Source organism: Pungitius pungitius, chromosome 19 (genome assembly GCF_949316345.1).
Source record: "Pungitius pungitius chromosome 19, fPunPun2.1, whole genome shotgun sequence".
Taxonomy (NCBI): Eukaryota; Metazoa; Chordata; class Actinopteri; order Perciformes; family Gasterosteidae; genus Pungitius; species Pungitius pungitius.
The window spans coordinates 10,009,415-10,028,774 of record NC_084918.1 but is presented as its reverse complement, the minus strand read 5'-3'; the positions used below and the strand labels follow the sequence as shown (position 1 = coordinate 10,028,774).

Genomic DNA, 19,360 nt, shown 5'->3' with positions numbered 1-19,360 from the left:
GGCCTATTATCTGCTGGATTGAACGGAGGAACAGAGAAGAGTGGAGCATCAATGATTATTATAAGTAAGAGAAAAGGTAGACAGGGTTGCTTCTTTTGTCCACAGATCCTCTTCCCCCCACACACACACACACACACACGCTCATCTACATGTTAACACACACAAACACACACACACACACACACACACACATACATCCAGGCTCACTCACAGACAAAAGCCTCACACAGTGTGAGGCAACGCATGCGTGCATCACCAGTGCCTGCGGGCACTAGGGGCTAGGCAGCAGGGAGTGGGGGAGGAAGGAAGGGAGGGAGGGAGGGGAAACGGGGGTGAGGAGTGTGCACTGAGGCTCTCAAAGCTATAGAGGTACATTCCCTCCTCTCCACCCCCACAAGAACCACCACCTTGTCTGGCAGTGCCGGGCAGGGCTCAAGGCCTGCTAGCTGAGCACTGGGTTCACGCCACAGACACCGACTGCACGTGGGCACGCACGCATAAAACACAAGTGCCGACACAAGCTCATTGAGATGCACTGGGTCCACACAGCAATTTGATAAAAATAATAGGCGTGTATGCTGTAGTACAGACACACAGGCTTTATACGTCAGGGGTCGGCCTGGGCAAATGCACATGCTCATTCACGGAGCTATTAATGTGCGCACATGTACACGTACACACACACACACGCTGATGCACACGCACTGGCTTCATACAACACATACAAGGTCAAGACAGGCTCCAGCACATTGCACATGGCTGGGAACAGACCAAACAGCAAAGCATGAAAGACCACGACATACATGCATGGATAAGCCAAGCAATGTCAGCCATTAGAATGGAAATAGATACGCTATTATTGTAAATTTGGCCAATATGTGGGCGGTCGGCAGATATAATTGGAGCAGCTTGAAAATGGCATGGATGCACACTGTCTGCGTTGGGCCTGATTTGGCTGAAGCAAAGGTCTACGTCTGGTTAACCGCACCACTGGACAGGACAGGCCACCCATTCAAATTGCATGCAGGGACACACACACACACACACACAGATGTACACGTGCACAGAGCGACAAAATGGCGAGCATGCTACAGTGGCAGTGGTTTCTACAGTGGCTCCTCTCATTACTATGCAAGAAAGGAAATATTTCAACTTGAGTAATCAGGGTGGTGTGCAACAACACACACCGTCCAAAAGCAGCAGAGACCGAAATTGGACTTTGAGAAAAGATAAACCAGCGACAATGCGCATATTTACTGTCAGAACTGAACAACTTTAAAAGAGATTATCTCGGGAGATAATATCTCTGAGTGCCTGAGATAATCCAGAAAATAAGACATGCATAATTCACTGTTACTAATCTCTTTTTGGAAAATAAAGCCTAGTCCCAGCCTACGGTAAACAGCTCGGAAAGTCACCCATTCTCCTTCCACAGCATGTCTGACTCACCCTTTGCCCTAAGGGGACCACTTTTCCAGGTTTGTTTAAAGATACCTTGAAGTTTACCTGCAACTTTATTTAACAAAGGAAAATATGTGTGCTCACGGATAATATACAAGGATTATTAAAAACGATTAAATGAATGACTCCACCCGCAAATATGTAACTTCAAACCTGCTACACTGACACACATAAACCACATGCAAGTAATATGTAAAATATAATAAAATAAATAGATAATAATAGGATTCATATAAATGAAGTAAATGCAGATGCAAAGCATATTAACACAAACATTGAAAATGATATTTGCAAATACCAAAACAAACCAGACAAACAAAGATCCATTTTTGGTATTTTTGGATAACACAACCCAAACTAATACAGTGTTTGTGGGAAAATCCCCAAAGACCTGTTTTTTTTTTTAACTGGAACACGTACTTTCAGACGTTGAGCTCAATTCTCAACATTTCATGAGCCCAGGCTGCGTATTAAGATGCTGCAGACAGATGTCAAAGTTGAGCATTGCCTTTGATATCCAAAATTTGACTTTGGATTAGCTTCAACCTAATCAGGCCTTGGAGGCTGGAGGTGATAAGTATCCAAGCCAATAACCAAAATGAGAGCTGGAGAATCCCCCCCCCCCACACACACACACACACACACACTCTCTCTCGCTGTCTCTTTAAGGTTATGAGCAAAACCCTCATGAAAAAAAAGTCTATTTCTCCCGAGGATGTCATGTGGGTCTGTTAAGATGCGACACCTGTCACAATCACCAGACCTTTCTCATCCCCTCCGGGCCGCAGGAAGCGGCCAAGGTTAAACAAGGTCAAAGGAGAGGAAGGGAGAAAGAGGGAACGAAGTGGCTGGCGACGGACAGTCAAAAAGAATCAGATCCGTCAAGTTCAAGCCGCAAAACCTCTGTGGTGTCTGCATCTTTGCATGTGTGTATGAGCGAGGATCACATACAAAGCCGATGTTGTGTTTACGCAAGGTAGGATTTCTCCAGCTAACTTACTATTTAAGTATTAACTTATTTAACTTTTTAAGCCACGCTGTATACCCAAAACACAGGTGGTTAGGACACGAAAGCCCTTCTCATGTTTTAAATAATTTCACCCTACCAACAGTACAACAGTCCAATCCTTTGCCTTATGTATCACATCATGGGATGGCACGGGGCCAGGGCATGACTATATAGAGGAGGAGCAAGGAGGGAATGTGGACGATGAGAAGAAGGAAGGAAGGACAGAGAAGCATCTCAAAGTGGTGAAAACCTGCCGCCAATTTAATCTCCTCCAGCTGGAAATGTTTTGACAGCTGACGGGCAAAGTTCATATTATGAAGACATTGAGGGGAAAATGTCTTCCTCACACGTGGCGTGAGTCCCAAACATCCCCCAAAACACAATATTTTGAAATACAGCCTCCGACAATCTCAACCCATTTGGGTGACACAGCGTTTGACCATACAGGCTGCTAACCAGCCTTTTTCTTTTTCACTCCCTCGTTCCCTCCCTCTTCTCCTCCTGACAGAAAAGCCTGCCCAGGCCCAGGCTTTGGTAGATAATGACATCCTCTCCCTGGATTAATTGTGAGGGACACATTAAGCAATGGGGCTGACACTCCCTGTAATTAAACCGTTCACACCGACGAGTTCATACTGGAACACTTTCTCTCTCCTTGTGATCCTGGAACTGTTGGCCTGTTTAGAGATGGGAGGAGACATTATAGTGGTGTGATTGTGAGGCAAGTGAGTGCATAACCTTATTCGTCTTCTTCTGAACTGAACTAGAATGCAGTAGAATGTGACACAGTGACAGAAAACCCACATATATCACATAGAGGACTGAGGTTAGAAATCCTCGCACAGATCCACATGAATATTTTTTTCTTTCGGTTCAATTAACTAGTGTGTGAGTGCAAAGTGAGAAGACCTACTAGCAAAACACCATTCAACATTTAGGCTAACAGCAACACATCTCTGGGCTTGCATTTTCTTAATCAAAATGATTTTGTGTGTATCTAAAAGTCTGCTCACAACACAAACTGTTTGGTAACATAGCACCTTTAAGAAGCAGTCCCAACTCATGTGGTAGGTCTTTTCATGGTTAGATATTTACTTCTCTACACAGTTCTTGCAGTTAAATTCCAAATATTCCAATTACTATAGAACGGAGTTTATCAATATCTTAATCTTACTGAAATTTTTGTTACATTTGAAACTCATGTAAAGAAATGTACTTTTAATTAAAATTGTTGAAAGGTTGGAAGCTTTTCCATAGCAATTGGACCTACACCAGTTTGCATTGTAAAGCCTATTTAACCTATAGTTTCAATAACTTGTGGAAAACAATGAAATCTAATAAAAGATTGCAAGTCAAATTTAACATAAAGATATCCTAATTACATTTGTATAGGCAGGTATCCAAATTCATGTATTGGAATAAGATTGGAACAAAATGACTAAAGACCATCTTTTGATTGAATCACACACGTCATAATGCCAAATGAATACAGCTTTGGAAAGTGTGTGGAACCATGGCTCCTTCCCTTCTTCCTACCTCCCTACTTCTGTTGACCTTGCTTGGAACACACCGATCTCCATAATAAGCATTCATTTTAATCCTAACTGTAAAGGTTTAATGACTTGCATGTTGCACGATTGAGGCACTTTCGTGGTGACAAAATCTGTCATCAGATAAAAACACCTGGCAAAGTACACTCTGTCATGGCATGTAGTAAAATTACTCACACTAAATAAACACTCACGTTTGATGAAGTGAAAGACATTTTAACGCTATAGAAAACGAACGTGTTCAAACACTAATGGAGAAAAGCGCGGCGTTGTGCAGCTCATTAAAGCCAGAGGTGGCTTCATGTTAAATGTGCACAAAGAGCCCAAAATAGAATGGTTGTGTTAAAAGTTGTTATTTAAGTCATTTGTTATCATGAAATCTCATATGTGTGAACCGGAAAGGAGGCGAGATGGTATACGTGTTTGATCTCGATCTGTCTTTTTTAACCGCCGTGTCCCGCCTTCACACATTACCGCCCGAGAAAAGTCTGTGACCTTTTCATGAACACAGGCATGTAGCCTTTGCAGTCATATCTCATATTGAGCTCCCTAATGCTCTAACTGTGGATGCTGTGCTTGCTCCTGTCCTTGCCTGCCTGCTTTGCTATTGCCTCGGGGCCCTCAGTGCTGTCCACTAAAAAAAAAAAAAAGAAAGAAAGAAAGAAAAAAAAAAAGCTTTCCGCTGTAATTGAAGAAGCCACTCTAATGTGACATGCCGGCTCGCAGAAAGGTTTCCATGCATGTGCTCACACATCCAAACGCGTATGATGGTAGACACGCACGCACGCACGCACGCACGCACGCCGTGCATGGGCTTGAATTCACACACAGGCCGTTAAGCACACGAATGCACACACACACATGCACGCTCCCACTGACCACTTTGCACTTTGGTAGAGGTTATTGGGGGGTTGGTAGGACTCTGATCCCATATCCCATATATACACACACGCACGCACACGCACGCACACGCACACACACGCGCGCACACACACACACACACACACACACACACACACACACACACACACAGTGGACCAGTAGTTGCCCCCTGACTCTACACGACCCCTTCCTGAAGCACTCAGCTCATCCTCTCCTCTGCTGGTGTTCCTGTGTTGCTGTTATGGGTTCCCGTTGAGGAGCTGAGGATTCTATTGTTGTGTGACAGCGGTTCCTGTGTATCCTTTCACGGCTTATTGCTCCCTCTGTCCGCCTTCCTCTCCAAAAGCCTCTTCTTCCTTCGCTTGAGCTTAGATTTGAATCTCGGGTGACCTCATTCGCACCCTACTGTACGATTGGCACAGCAAGACTGATGAATAATGCAGGTGAAGCACTAACTATCCTTATTTTCTTGAATATAAAGTTAAAGTAAAATTAAGAGACCATGTTGACTATGATATCAATGAAATTATGGAAAATAAGTTCTAGAGTTTGCAAGAATATACTAAATAGCAAAACATCATGTTTTGAAAGTGAAAGCAATTAAGAATTGATATTTTGCATTGAGATTAAATTAAGAAAGTTTATTCTCTGTCACATGGTAATTGGCAGGAGAAATGATGACCTTGGTATCTCTTTGGTTAGATGGTAGCATCATGACACTGCTGCATGTACATTCAAATGGAGAACACATCTGACATGATTAACAGCCAGCCTCCCAGACTCGGGATATCATTACCACTCCAATCTGTGCTGTTTGACTCTCAACAGGTTTACTCCCCATCAACCACGCTGCTGTTGCAAAGCACCTTGGGTGTTCCCAAACGTGCCCGCTGGTAACCCATTACCTAGACATACGGAGACAAACGGCACGAAAGGTACGCAAATGTTGATGCAATCAGGTTGCGAAAACATCTCCAGGGCCACCGCGCAACCCCCCCCACACACACATACTCCCCTTTCTGCTCTCTCCTTCCCCACTTCTTTTAATCTCTCCCCCTCTCCTTCAATTATCACAATGTCACCAACCCACCACCACCGGGAAAAGCTTTCCTGTTAGTGATATACCAGGAGAAGAGCTTTGCAGCACTCTGTCACTGTCATAGCTGTGGCTCTGACAAAACAGTTTGCGCACCTTCTTAAGTATTACAGAAATTAACACCTCCCTTCCAGGTACAGTAATCAACGGGGTGACGGGAGACAATTAATTAGGTCCATCTGCATCAGTGCCTTTACATAATTAATGGGGCTCATTACTGAACCACTACTATTATGTGGAGCATGCTAGCACGCTCACTAGCTCAGAGCGTGATAGTATCAAACGCCGTGGGAAAGCAGGGGGGCTTCTGTGTCTTTGTTTGTTCGATTCATTTTGTAAAAAACTTCCCTTCTGGTTTTACTGCAGTTTCCTAACTAAATAGGACAACTTCTCATTGGCTCACTGCTATGGTTTTGTTAGCCTCGATGCTAAACCAAAGCAGCAGAAAAGAAATGCTACCAACACACAAAAGTAAAAGTGAATCCAGAGATGTATTATTATTGAACAGCTACAAAGTGGCCACCCAATCAAAAACAAAAAAAAACTTCCATTCAAAGCTTTGATGGGGCATTGGAATGAGGCTTTGAATGTGTGTCGTTATATTTCATGACAACACTCAAAAAGTAATGTTTGAAGATTTTTGTATTAAAGTTAGTTGTTTAAAAAAATTGTTCTTGATGTTTTTTCACCTAAATATATTTAGGTGCAGACTGAGCTCGCAGTGCGTGTTAGCGTGTGTTTTAGAGACAGTAAATAACAGGGAAAGGGGCAAGAGGAGGAAGGTCACAGTCCGTTTTATGCAAAATCCCAAATGTTGATTTGGGAGTAAGCTTATCCAACCCCCCACCATCATTTTTTTTCTGGAATATGGAATCCAAGTATACAAATATAAAAAAAATAGATTATGAAAAATGTCAAAATGTGTGTGTGAGCCTCTTATACACACCACTTGAGGCTTATGAGGTTTGATGGAACGTCGTTCTTTATCCTTCGATCCTGCGATCAAATTAAAGAACAAGATGGATCCCTGACTCCTTCACCCTTGTTGCTTAGCTGGTACGCTCCACTGCTGACATCCTAACCCGAGAGTCGTATTTAAACCTCCAAGCAACTCTAATAATCATATGGCATGGATGAATCTATAATATAAAGTTAATTGGTGAGAAAGTAAAATTGGATTATGTTTTATTACTGCCTTGTGAAAATTACAAGTTTGATAATAATAGGCCATTTGCAAGTTGGTTATTGAACGTGGATTCTTTTCTTTTTTATTGTTTCGGTGCTGCAGGGAGATACAGCTGAAGAGAGACTTCGCTGACTTCTGAGTTACAGCACAGCACATCCAAAAAAATAGTTTACACTTTTTGATTAAAACATTCTCTCATTTTGTTTGATGTGCTTCAACCTAACTCTGTTTGGTGTTTACAGTTTATGTCACAAAATGACACGGGACATTGGGATGCCTCTAGTGCTTTGCACCCTCCACATTTTTTAGCATGTCTTTTGAGTATCAACAATGACTCACCTTTTTTGTCCATCTAGTGTGGTCACATCCTGTGTAGTCGAGTCTACATGGGATGTGACCAGTGGTGACAGTTCAGGTAGAAAAGAAGAAGGTTTCTACCATGTTTTTTTATTAAAGGTTTCCAGACTGATGCACAGTCAAGCAACAAATTCTAAAATGAAAAGAAGCATGTTATAATACTTTTTACTTGTGATTCTCTAAATCATTTTCCAGTTGCTCACTCTGGCACCTGACATACAACCGGTATCAAATTAGTCTTAAACAAACAACAAGCATTTCCAGTGCCCCATATCTGATTTGTTGAAAATGTCATTCTTTTAACTTTCAAGAGCGTACTGTTCAATAACTTTCCAAAATTGGCTCAATATGAGCCTGCTGCTGTTCCTGTGAGTACCTTGTTTTTCTTCTCCTCATCCCTCCTTACTCTCACTCAGCTAATGAAGGCCTCGTGGCCGACTGTTATTAAAATTACGCCCTTGCCTCTGATATTAATTGGGTCCGTAATAAGGAATGCGTCGGTTTCATTATTTAATTGCAAGGGCACATTTGGAATACAGTTTCTGAAATGTATTTTTAATGAAAAACACTACATCCTGACCTAATCATATCAACCTTATTCTATCTAATTAAGGATGCAAAAAATCATTAGAGTTGCAAAATATTAGCTTCAGCTCTGTCAGGCAGCTCCTTTGCTCGCTTTCATGAATATATTTTTTTCCTGTCTATGATAAATAGTTAATGAGGGAAAAATGACAAAAAATTTGCATGTAGGCAAATTAGTCTAATAGGGATATGTCTTTGCTGAGTTAGGAAAGTGACCCTTTTCACAGGAGAAAGTGTTACAATAATTATGAAATAATGGCATGGGCCATCTTATTTTTATGAAAAATAGCCATCTTGAGTATTGTAAAAATCATAAAATGCAATAACCCTACATTTTCATCATGCTGGAGAATGTGTTAACTTGTAAGCTTTTTATCAGTTTAATAACGGCAAATTAGGGACAATATGAAATATGCTGTAATTGTTGCTTTGGAGGGAGATTTGCAGTAATGCGGGGATGATTTAGCAGTGCCACCACAGCAAGAGGCCATCAGCGGCTAAATGAAGCATTTTCTTAATCACAAACTTTGGGGGTGTAATTTCCTTCAAAGTCTCCAAACATTGGGAGGTTCAATTTTCTGCCATAAAGAGGTCCATCACCATCCAATTAGCATTAGTGTTGTCACCTCTGGCGGCCAGGGTGGCACTTCGTTCCGGCTTACAAGACAGGTGTTGGAAAAAAAAACTGAAGTAGTAAGTTACAGATAACACAAATCATATCTGGTGAGTGAACAATCAAATTAAATTGTAAGAAAATCTAAAGTATGTTGCTTTTTCTAGCACTGACACTATTAATCATCTTCTGTCTACTTAAGGTCAATTACTGATGATTTCTATAATATTCTATTGTGTCTATTTCCAATTGGAATGTGGGGGGTAGACCTTGATGGTTCAGACTGCTTTGTTGGTGCAAAGTTTCACAAGTGAAGTCTATATTCTGGTGATTAGATTTCTCAATCATAGAAATATTAACATATTATATTTCAGAACTTTCAAAAAATATGTTTTGGATAAGTCATGACAGCGTCTATTCGGATTCAAAGGCTCATAACAGTGAGTCCGTCTTTCACCAGAACCCGAGAATCAAATGTAGCTTCTGGTTCCATTTTACATCTTTACAGCCGCACAAACGTGTGCGAGCAAAGAGCAACACGTGTTACTGAACGCGGAGAACACCGAGCGATGTGAGCCACCAACAAATCCTGCGGAAAATAAATTAAAGGGGGCTGCAGTTTGATTTCCCTTATCTCAACAAGTCACATTTTCAATCACTAGGCACAAGACTCCAGATTGGGTGTCGGCCCGGTGCTAATACGCTGCCCTTCCCTGTGTCGTCCCCATCATTCCATGCATGATTTATACAAACTACAGACCTGCATTCCCCATGACACCAAGTTGTCCCCCTTAAGAGAGCGAGTGCCCGGCGTGGCCTACATGCCCACGCACCCGAGCATGTGTGCGTTGATTGAGCAGTCTTTCTTTAATGAAATATCTTCGGAAATTGGTTTCCACCGACTAATCAGGCAGCCCGCTAGCCGAGTTTTCTGTTTTGGTAATTATCTTGTACTAATTAGAATGAAGCTAAAGACCTCTGAGATGAATCGGCAGCTTTCTGAAATGTAACTAAAGAAAATGTAATGATATAAATTGAGTCCGTCCTATACATCCTCTTGGACGTAACATCTTTATTTAAGTGACCAAACTGTGGTGTTGATCAACAGTGCCGTTAAATGTTCCTTCTTGTATCGCACTCATCAGTCTTTCCATTCGGGCCGCAACATGGCAGAATTTTACTGTAATACCTTGGCCATACACAGTCTAATCTGACATTGACCTTTTGGCTGATTCACTCGTCGGAAAAACATCCATTAGCCCAATTAACCGCAAAGGGTTTGAGGAGAGGCAAACGTTTTTCAAGAGAGGCAGGAGAGGCCGTGGTGAGGTGCTTACCTTGCGCCGCTCCCCGTTAAAGCCTCGCCACTGCTCTGCCTTCTTGACGATGTAGCTCAGCTCCTGATTGGACAGCTCCAGGTCTTGAGGCAGGAAGAACTTCCCCTCCGCGGCGGTGAGCCGCTGAAACACGTCCAGCATGCGACCATCGTTGTGGAATCTGGAAGGAAAGGTGTGAAGTGAGGAAGCGGTAGGAATGTGCTCTACACCAGGGGGGCTCAATAGGTTGATCGCAATCAACCGGTCGATCGGCACCTATAGTACAGAAAAATAAGGGACACTAGGACCTGGGGGGGGCGGCGTGGACGTTACGAGAGATCGCCTGACTCCCGACGAGGGAGCTAACGCAAAGTAATACTAATGCTAATTAGCAATCCTTGCTTACTAACTGACACATTTCATTTAATTCAAAAGCAACTCTGGCCCACTCCAATCAGTGCAGAGTCATGTGACCCTCCTCCACAAAACACATATGATCATATGGTAAAGCAAAAAAACACATGCACATGATACTGGTGGATAACTAGCTCGGCATCTACCTCCGTGCCAAATACAAATGGTCTGTAAGCGCTTTTCTACTCTTTCGACCACTCAAAGCGTTTTAACACTACATAACATCATTCACCCATTCACACCCATTCATACACTGATGACAGGACCTACTACACCTACCATACAAGGTGGCACCATACAAGGTCACACACTGTAGTCACAGCTGCTGGAGCAATGAGGAGGTTAAGTGTCAGGCGTAAGGACACATTGCAGGTCAGCCGGGCCTGGGATCAAACTGCCAACCCTCTGATTGGAGGACGACCGTGGCCCCCCACTCACCCACAGCCGCCCCTCTCTTGTCTGATCACAATGGCTGGCTTTTGTGTAACTGGTTGAGGATGATTCCGACTCGCTTGTAAAAAATATGAATCTTCTATTGATTTCACAAAGCACATTTGCAGTGTGACGCTTTACAAATGTCTAATATATCAATACAAACACAATAAAAGAGCAAAATGAATCAAACAAATTGGCCTCTGAGTGGGAAGCACTTTGTTAAAACAAGCTCCAGCGATGTCTGTGTTTGGCTGTGGGTCTGCTCGGTTGTGCATCTGTTACTGTCACGGTTTGGTCTCTCTTCCTGTGTTATTTTGTAGTTTTCATGTCTCTTGTGTTCCTGGGTAACTTCACTTCCTGCCTTGTCCTGTGATTGCCTGATTGATTCCACCTGTGTCCAATCACCTGCACCTCCCTTGTGTATTTAAGCCCTGTGTGCCTGTTGTCCAGTGTCGTGTCATTGTCTATATGTTCCCCGCTGTTGGAGCACGTTATTGGTTTTGTCAGGAATAAAGAGCACTTTTTGATCGAGAACCTCTGCATTTGAGTCCTGCTTCCGCCTGCTTCAGCACCGACCCTGACAGAATGACACGACCAAAGAAGGACTCAGCAGACTCCTGATACGACTTGGGCCCGGAATACCTGGATGTGAGGAGCCCGTTTTTCCAGCGCAAGACGGACTTCATTTTTGGTCCCAGGAGCTATCAGAAGGCGTGCCTGGAACTAAGGGACCTCCTCAACCCGAGGAAGAGCCCGAGGAGGAGGAGGAAACAAACCCCTCCAGCCCCGGCTCCTGACCCGGTCCAAAGACGCCCGTCAGCGCCCGTTCCGGCGCCGAGACGCCCGTCAGCGCCCGTTCCGGCCCCCAGAGTCCAGTCTCCGCCCGTTCCGGCCCCCAGAGTCCAGTCTCCGCCCGTTCCGGCCCCCAGAGTCCAGTCTCCGCCCGTTCCGGCCCCCAGAGTCCAGTCTCCGCCCGTTCCGGCCCCCAGAGTCCAGTCTCCGCCCCCACGGCCCCCGACGATGACCCCTCCCTCCCACCCTCTTGTGACCGCCTGGAAGTCGGTCCTTGAAGGGGGGGTGGGGTCAGGGGTTGGGCCGGAGGCCCAAGCCTCGACGACGCCGCAGCCGCACTGCTCGGCGCCCCCCGCCACGACGACGCCGCAGCCGCACAGCTCGGCGCCCCCCGCCACGACGACGCCGGAGCCGCACTGCTCGGCGCCCCCCGCCACGACGTCGCCGCAGCCGCACTGCTCGGCGCCCCCCGCCACGACGACGCCGCAGCCGCACTGCTCGGCGCCCCCCGCCACGACGACGCCGCAGCCGCACTGCTCGGCGCCCCCCGCCGCGACGACGCCGCAGCCGCACTGCTCGGCGCCCCCCGCCGCGACGACGCCGGAGCCGCACTGCTCGGCGCCCCCCGCCGCGACGACGCCGCAGCCGCACAGCTCGGCGCCCCCCTCCGCGACGACGCCGCAGCCGCACAGCTCGGCGCCCCCCTCCGCGACGACGCCGCAGCCGCACAGCTCGGCGCCCCCCGCCACGAGGCACGGCCGCCGCAGCGGTCGGCCCCCCGAGACCCTGAAGCCCGGCCGCCGTAGCGGTCGGCCCCTCGAGACCCGGAAGCCCGGCCGCCGTAGCGGTCGCCCCCCCGAGACCCTGAAGCCCGGCCGCCGTAGCGGTCGCCCACCCGAGACCCTGAAGCCCGGTCGCCGTAGCGGTAGACCCCCCGAAGGACCCGACGAGTGGCCGCCATCACCCTGAGTTCCCTGCGCGGTCCAAGATCGTTGGGTTCCCACCCTCCCTCCCCTTGTCTGTGTTTCTCTGGTTCTGTTCCCCTTGAGGACCGTCTGGAATTCGGTCCTTGAGGGGGGGGTTCTGTCACGGTTTGGTCTCTCTTCCTGTGTTATTTTGTAGTTTTCATGTCTCTTGTGTTCCTGGGTAACTTCACTTCCTGCCTTGTCCTGTGATTGCCTGATTGATTCCACCTGTGTCCAATCACCTGCACCTCCCTTGTGTATTTAAGCCCTGTGTGCCTGTTGTCCAGTGTCGTGTCATTGTCTATATGTTCCCCGCTGTTGGAGCACGTTATTGGTTTTGTCAGGAATAAAGAGCACTTTTTGATCGAGAACCTCTGCATTTGAGTCCTGCTTCCGCCTGCTTCAGCACCGACCCTGACAGTTACTGTGTGGGAGTCAGATCCTGGGATATTCTTCAGTGTTAATACCGAGCTTCAAAGATGGCAGATGCATTGGACGTGCCGGTTGCAGATGCGTCTGGAGAGACCGGCTTGAGTCACAAGAAAACGTTCGGCACAGCAGAAGGCATATTGATTCATACCTCCAGATGAGCGCACCAAAGTGTTAGTTTTCCTTTGCACAGAAGGGCGCATGCAGCCACGACCTAAAAAACAATCACCATATCTGTAAACAAATGCCTTGGCTGACCATCAAAACCGGCAGACCTCGTGGCCTTCCGTAGAGATTCAAGTCTGTCAGAGGGTAATCAACTCTCAAATAAAACGAACATCAAGGAGCTGGGGATTTATACAAGAAGCTGGTACGGAAGTTTGAACTCAGCATCATTCCCCATCGCTCTTGGGAGAGGGCTGTTTGTAGAATCTTGACCTCAGACACAGGAATAGCATGTATTCCTTTTCATCCTACACTTATATCTTGCTTCTCATTCATTTATGCGGTCTCTCTCTTGAAGGATTTTACCATCTTTGCATGTTGGTGCTTCAAAATAGGCTCCTCCTGGGTGTTGGAAGTGCTCTGAATGTAAGAATGTGATCCTTATATCCGAGGTTCAACCCAGATGGTAAGGCGCTCTTCAACACATGGACATGTGTTAACTCATGGAATATATTCTAACGGGATATTCACCATGACATGACCATGGCGGATTAAAAAAGGACCCCAGATGGGGCCCAAACAAGCCAGAACATGGCCAGAACCAGTACCATAATATTGATATATTTTTCCACAGTATCATATAAACTGATTGTTACATATCATGGCACTTACAGGGGTTGCCCTTTGCCCACACAAACATAAATTGTACAAATAGTAGTTCCAGAGTTATTACACTTTTTATCATGGGTGTGCCAATTTTTCGGAGAAGAGGCCAAAAAAGAGGCTAGAGTCCAAAGGGTTAAACAAGTGGACATCTAGATTCATCCAGGATTTTCTGTCTGTGACCAAATCCAATAGCTGAAAATGCTATATAAAATTACCATAATATTGTAAAAAGTAAAGGAGTGTCAAAACCTCCCAAAGAAATGCCAATTGACAAAGATTTTACAGTATAAAATAGCCCATTAGTGCATTCGAGATGAGGAGGGATATGTCCATGCTATCTACATTTAAAAACATGTGCAATACAGAACCACAGAAGTTATGTAAAGGAATGCAAATCAAGCATTTTTGTTCATTTGGATGTAACCAGACCAACTATAATAGCAATAGTAACATCACTCACTTGGTGTTTATGAAGTTTCAAAGAGGATAGAGATACAAAACACATCACTGACATGTATATTTGCAGCTAGTGAATAAAGGCTGCCTAAAATGTAATTAAAAAAGGATAACAGTCCATTCTATCTATACATATAGCCTAAGGGATTTTTTTTAGAAATAGGTCACGCTCTGTGTCAGAGCACCCTTCCTTGCAGCCAATAGGAAACTGTAACCCATAAAATTATCAGCCATGCTTCAGCCTCGTGGCCTACATTCAATACAAACCCGCGTGGCGGTTGAGTGGCAGAAGTCATTATTTCCGGCTGCTGTTTTAATATTGTCCATTTAGCCGGAGCCCGATAAGCGTCCCGCTTACTGAAATTAGATGGCACCCTCTCCTCGGCCGCCAATCTCAAACTGATTAATTCAATAAGGGTTTTCTTACATTTTGAGCCGTTAATGGGATTTGGTCTCATGTGAGGGTGGGAGAACACACCTTGAATGAACACTGAGTTACATTGTTCAGTAATTTATCACCCACCCTTCTGCTTTTTTTCACCTCCATCCTGGAAAAAAATGATGTCCTTCTATCATTTAAAAAGTTCAACAGCCCTCCCTAAAGCTGGAAATGTAGAATCTTTGGTGTGCTGTGCATGTTTATTTCCGTTATCCCATAACAATGCAACAACTTCTCATGTAATTTTCTAAGAGAGAAAAAAGGCAATATTTCACTGGTATATTCTAACAGCTCTATAAAGGACAATGAAGGCTTAGTAGAGATAATGGGTTAAAACAGTCTGAGGCGCTAAAACATAATACAAACCAAAATGTGTGACCTCAATCTGCAAGACATGAGTGGAACACATGATGCAGTAAAATAGGGTATTTCTGTGCACCCTCATGTAGATGCAGTCCATTTCAATATGTATGAAACCAGCAACAATACCAAGCATGCAAAACATTCACTCTAATCGGATAGTGGAAGGGGGTTACAGATTCACGCTATTTTAAAACGCATCTAACTTTTGAATTAGAAACGCTTGCGGTTTTCCCACCAATTGCAGAGCATGGTGTGCTCAAAAGAGGCAACTGTGTGGTGCGTGTATTTCTGCTTTTGTGTCTGCTAACTGTATGTGTGTGCATGTGTAGATGTGTGAGGTAAATGCACAGCTGCATAAGTAATTCCATGCGACTATAAAATCAAAATGGATTAGATCAAGATTTGTTTTCATTTTCTTTCTCTTTTTTTGTGCTTTTCTGTGGACAGAGAAGGGGAGGACTTGGTGGATCGGGTGGAACGTGGCACAAGGCTTCGGGGGGGGGGGGGGGGGGTTAGTCATTTCTGAACCGGTGCCTGTTTATATATATATATATATATATATATATATATATATATATATATATATATATATATCACCGTATTGTTCTTGGATATTTCTGCCAGTGAAAAATAACTGATGCAAGTTTCTGGTTGCCAAATGGATCCGCTCATCTGCCTCCTATGTGTCTCACCTGAGGATGTTCATGGAGAGGATAGTTATGGAGAACAGGAAGAGGACTGTGTAGAGGAAGAGAGTGATGATCACTCCCGCTGCACCTGATTGGTCGACCCGATAGAAGTGCCAGTAAAGCTTGGCCGCGTCCCCCACTGGTGTGTCCGGGCTGTAGGCGAGACGCTGAGGAGGCGGGAGATTAAAAGAAAAACAAACAAACATCCTTAGAAGGCTGGACGCTGTTGGGGTCAGATATTAATCCAAAGGAAATGACATGATGGCTCAAGGAAAAGCTTAACACCTGCATTCCACTGCAACAAAGGTTAGGAATGCTAGGAGTGAGCACAGTATTTAAAGCGTCATTTGGTCAGGACCGTCACATTTACCAAAGCATTTGGTTTATACGTCACCTCTCAACTGCGAACATTCAAAATCATTTCAGTCATTTCTTTCTCCCACTCTTCCCCGCCCCCTTTTTTTGTAATCTAAAGTCACTTTGCCAAGATAAAGTGAACTCCTATTTCGAGTGCACAAGTGTCCAAGTTATATTTAAGTGACTTACCCCGAGGACGACGTCCACTGCAAAGACTGCCAGGGGGTCGAGGACTGTCCACACTCCCTGAGCCATGATAAACTTTGACGTGAAGGAAGGGAGTGAGACAAATATTTGTTGACAGCCCCATCTGATCAGAACCAGCAGGAACGTTACTGCGTTCAAGGTCAGGGGACCCACCACCACCATCGCCAGCTCCTCCCGGGTGTGGAGCAAAGAACTCTGGTAAACGAGGTCCACCGTGTGCGCGTGGATCTGGAATCTGAGGGGGGGAGGGGGGGGACACGCATATGGGTGATGTTGTGCTGCGATGTGAGTGTTTTGCGTGCGAGTGTGAACTATGTGCATGTGTCAATATGCGTCTAGTATACTTACGGTTTGCGGCTCAAGGGTAACTGGCTCTACAGATTTATACACGATGTTGTGTTGTTTGTGATTCATTCAATAATGGTTAATCAGTCTTTTGGCAATTAACATTGTAATTAGCTGTCTTACTGGCATGATATTTATTCATCATGAAGGTAATCTGTGTATGTAAACAATGGTGAAAAACAGAATCTACATGTATAACGTTATTGACACCTGTGCTGTTACTTGGGAGAGCTTTTCTTGGCCCCCCTGTTGTAAGTTACCCCCCATTTACCGCAAGCCTCATGAGTCTCTTAATCTTCCCATCAGTCAGGGGGAGGCATACCCAGTGGTGTGGAGGGGAGAGGTCCAGTTTTTGCTCATTAATTTCCATCTGATTTGCTCCAAGAGTCCAGCTTCTCTCAGACACTGTCCATTAAACTGACAATGGAGGTCCATTGTTGTTTTATCTGAGACAGTACTCTGAATACAGAAGATTTTATCCTTAAAAACTTTTTGAACACAGCCTTGCATGGCCAGTACTCATCAATGCTATTTTTAACACAGAGGAGTTATATTTTCCAGATAAATTGCACTTATGAATCTCATTTCAAGAATGACAGTTGAATATTTTATTCATAAGGAATCTTGATATAACACAATAAAACTTTCCACTCCAATAAATTCTAACAGCATTTTGACAACAGAAGCATCATTCTATATGAAATCAAATTTGGTGTCCCTTCAAATGTGATATCTGACTTTTCAAAACTGCATGAACAGGTACTTATGTAACGGTTCAAGCTTAGGCAGCGCAGGGACACATGTCAGGGTGTACAAGGATAGTTGTTATTTTATTTTAGTTAAGCTAAATTCTGAGAGGATAACTTGTACTAGAGTAATTATTGACGTTCTGACTTATGTCAGCCTATAAAAGTAAAAGAAAAAAGGAGGAAAGGAGAGCTCCGCACCAACATTGGGGCCCCGAGGCACATTTTGATGTCCACTGGTGTCCGAGGGAGGGGGAAGAAGGAGGCGAAGAGACACCCAAAAAGCGAGATCAAGAGGAAGAAAAAAACAGAGTGAGATAAAAAAAAAAAGAAGAGAGGACGGCCTGTCATCACCAGCCATTCTGACTGTCACTTGGCCCCTCTCTCTTTCTCTCCCTCCCTCTCACTGGGCACCAGCAGCTCTGGCCATCACATGGAGAGAGAAGTGCTCCGAGGGAGAGCAGCAGATTTGGACATGTGGAAGTTGTCATCTGACGTTGACCCCCCCTGTTTTCACATTTTTGTGTTTTTTTCACCTCCTCAATCCCCTCAGTCCATCCTTTGTTTTTATACCACCGTGTTTTTTTTTCTTTTTTCCTCAGCCTCCCCTTACCACATTCCATGATTTAATGCGTGATGTTTGCACACCCATGTTACTGTGAGAAATACCGTGTTGCATGCATGTTTGCAGCTAGCTTGTTTTATTGTGATGAATTAAATCGGCACCATATGCCATTGAGATGTGATTTAACAGTCCTCTGGTATCTTATTGCAGTTCATTATCAATGCTGTGTGCCAAATAATAAACAACAATGAATTCCTTTCAAATAATGGAACCCTTTGGGACTTAAATCCGCGCGGTGAAATCAACAAACTCCCCCAGCAAACGGTTAGAGTCTTGTGAACATTTTAATAGGGGGATTCCAAACAGATGATTTGGGCGTATGCAGTGTGTGTGTGTGCATGTTTGCCAACAGATTTACACACACTGCACATCCTCTGCTCCTTAACCCCCCCCACACACCATTCCTAAAAAACGCACTTTGCATGTGTGTGAAAGGTAGGTGTGCATGAGCAATTTGCTGCAGTTATCTGTGCATGTATCTGGCCTCCACGTAACAGCATTCACGTCAGCGTTGATGCGTGTGCTCACGTAGTCCTATTCTTTGTGAGTATACATACCCCGCAACCCTCCACCCCTCACACAAATGTGTGTGTGTGTGTGTGTGTGCGTGCGTGCAGGGTGATATCAAAGCAGGCGAACTCACTTGTTGACAGGAACTGCTATGGCCTGGAGGTAGAGCCACTGGCTGCAGTAATGCAGGTAGAGCCTCACAAACCACATCAAAGCCAGCAGCAGCATAATGAGGCCGAGCTGCCGCGCGGAGCAACGCCAGCTACCGTGCGACCGTTGTTGCCGAGGCAACGGCAGGCCCAGCTCGGACGGTAGCATGCTGAGGGCCAGACGGGCTCGCTCCGACAGGCGTGACAGGCGGGGGCCGCATCCAGTCGGTGCTGAACTGCTTTCCAACAGAGGAGAATCAGACACACTGCAGATGACAATAGGTTCTGTCTTTCTTTTCTTCTGACAAATATGACAACATTTACTAAAAATGCTTAATTGCTTAAATGCCTTAATTGCAAAATCTTCTTGATCTTTACTATTCCTGCAACAATTCACCCTGCAGACCTGACAGATAAGTGAGTTTCAACATTAGTTACGTTTGCCTTCACATCACAGCACAAATGCGTCTGTGCATTACTCGTAGGAATCCAAATAATTTGTTTTGCGATCACCGGTTGCATGCCATAGAAAATAGGTAGGGTAATGTAGTGT

General features: G+C 45.0%; 1 protein-coding gene across 1 annotated transcript in view; it reads right to left on the bottom strand.

Annotated features, from left to right (window-relative positions):
- ofcc1 (orofacial cleft 1 candidate 1) overlaps positions 1-19,360 on the bottom strand; it is a 74,346-nt gene that overhangs the window by 10,157 nt on the left and 44,829 nt on the right. Inside the window, exons 18-21 of the mRNA XM_062559365.1 lie at positions 18,792-19,043; positions 16,415-16,667; positions 15,872-16,035; positions 10,077-10,236 (exon numbers count right to left, since the gene is read on the bottom strand). Of these exons, the coding sequence (XP_062415349.1) occupies positions 10,077-10,236; positions 15,872-16,035; positions 16,415-16,667; positions 18,792-19,043 (829 nt within the window). The remainder of the gene's footprint in view (positions 1-10,076; positions 10,237-15,871; positions 16,036-16,414; positions 16,668-18,791; positions 19,044-19,360) is intronic.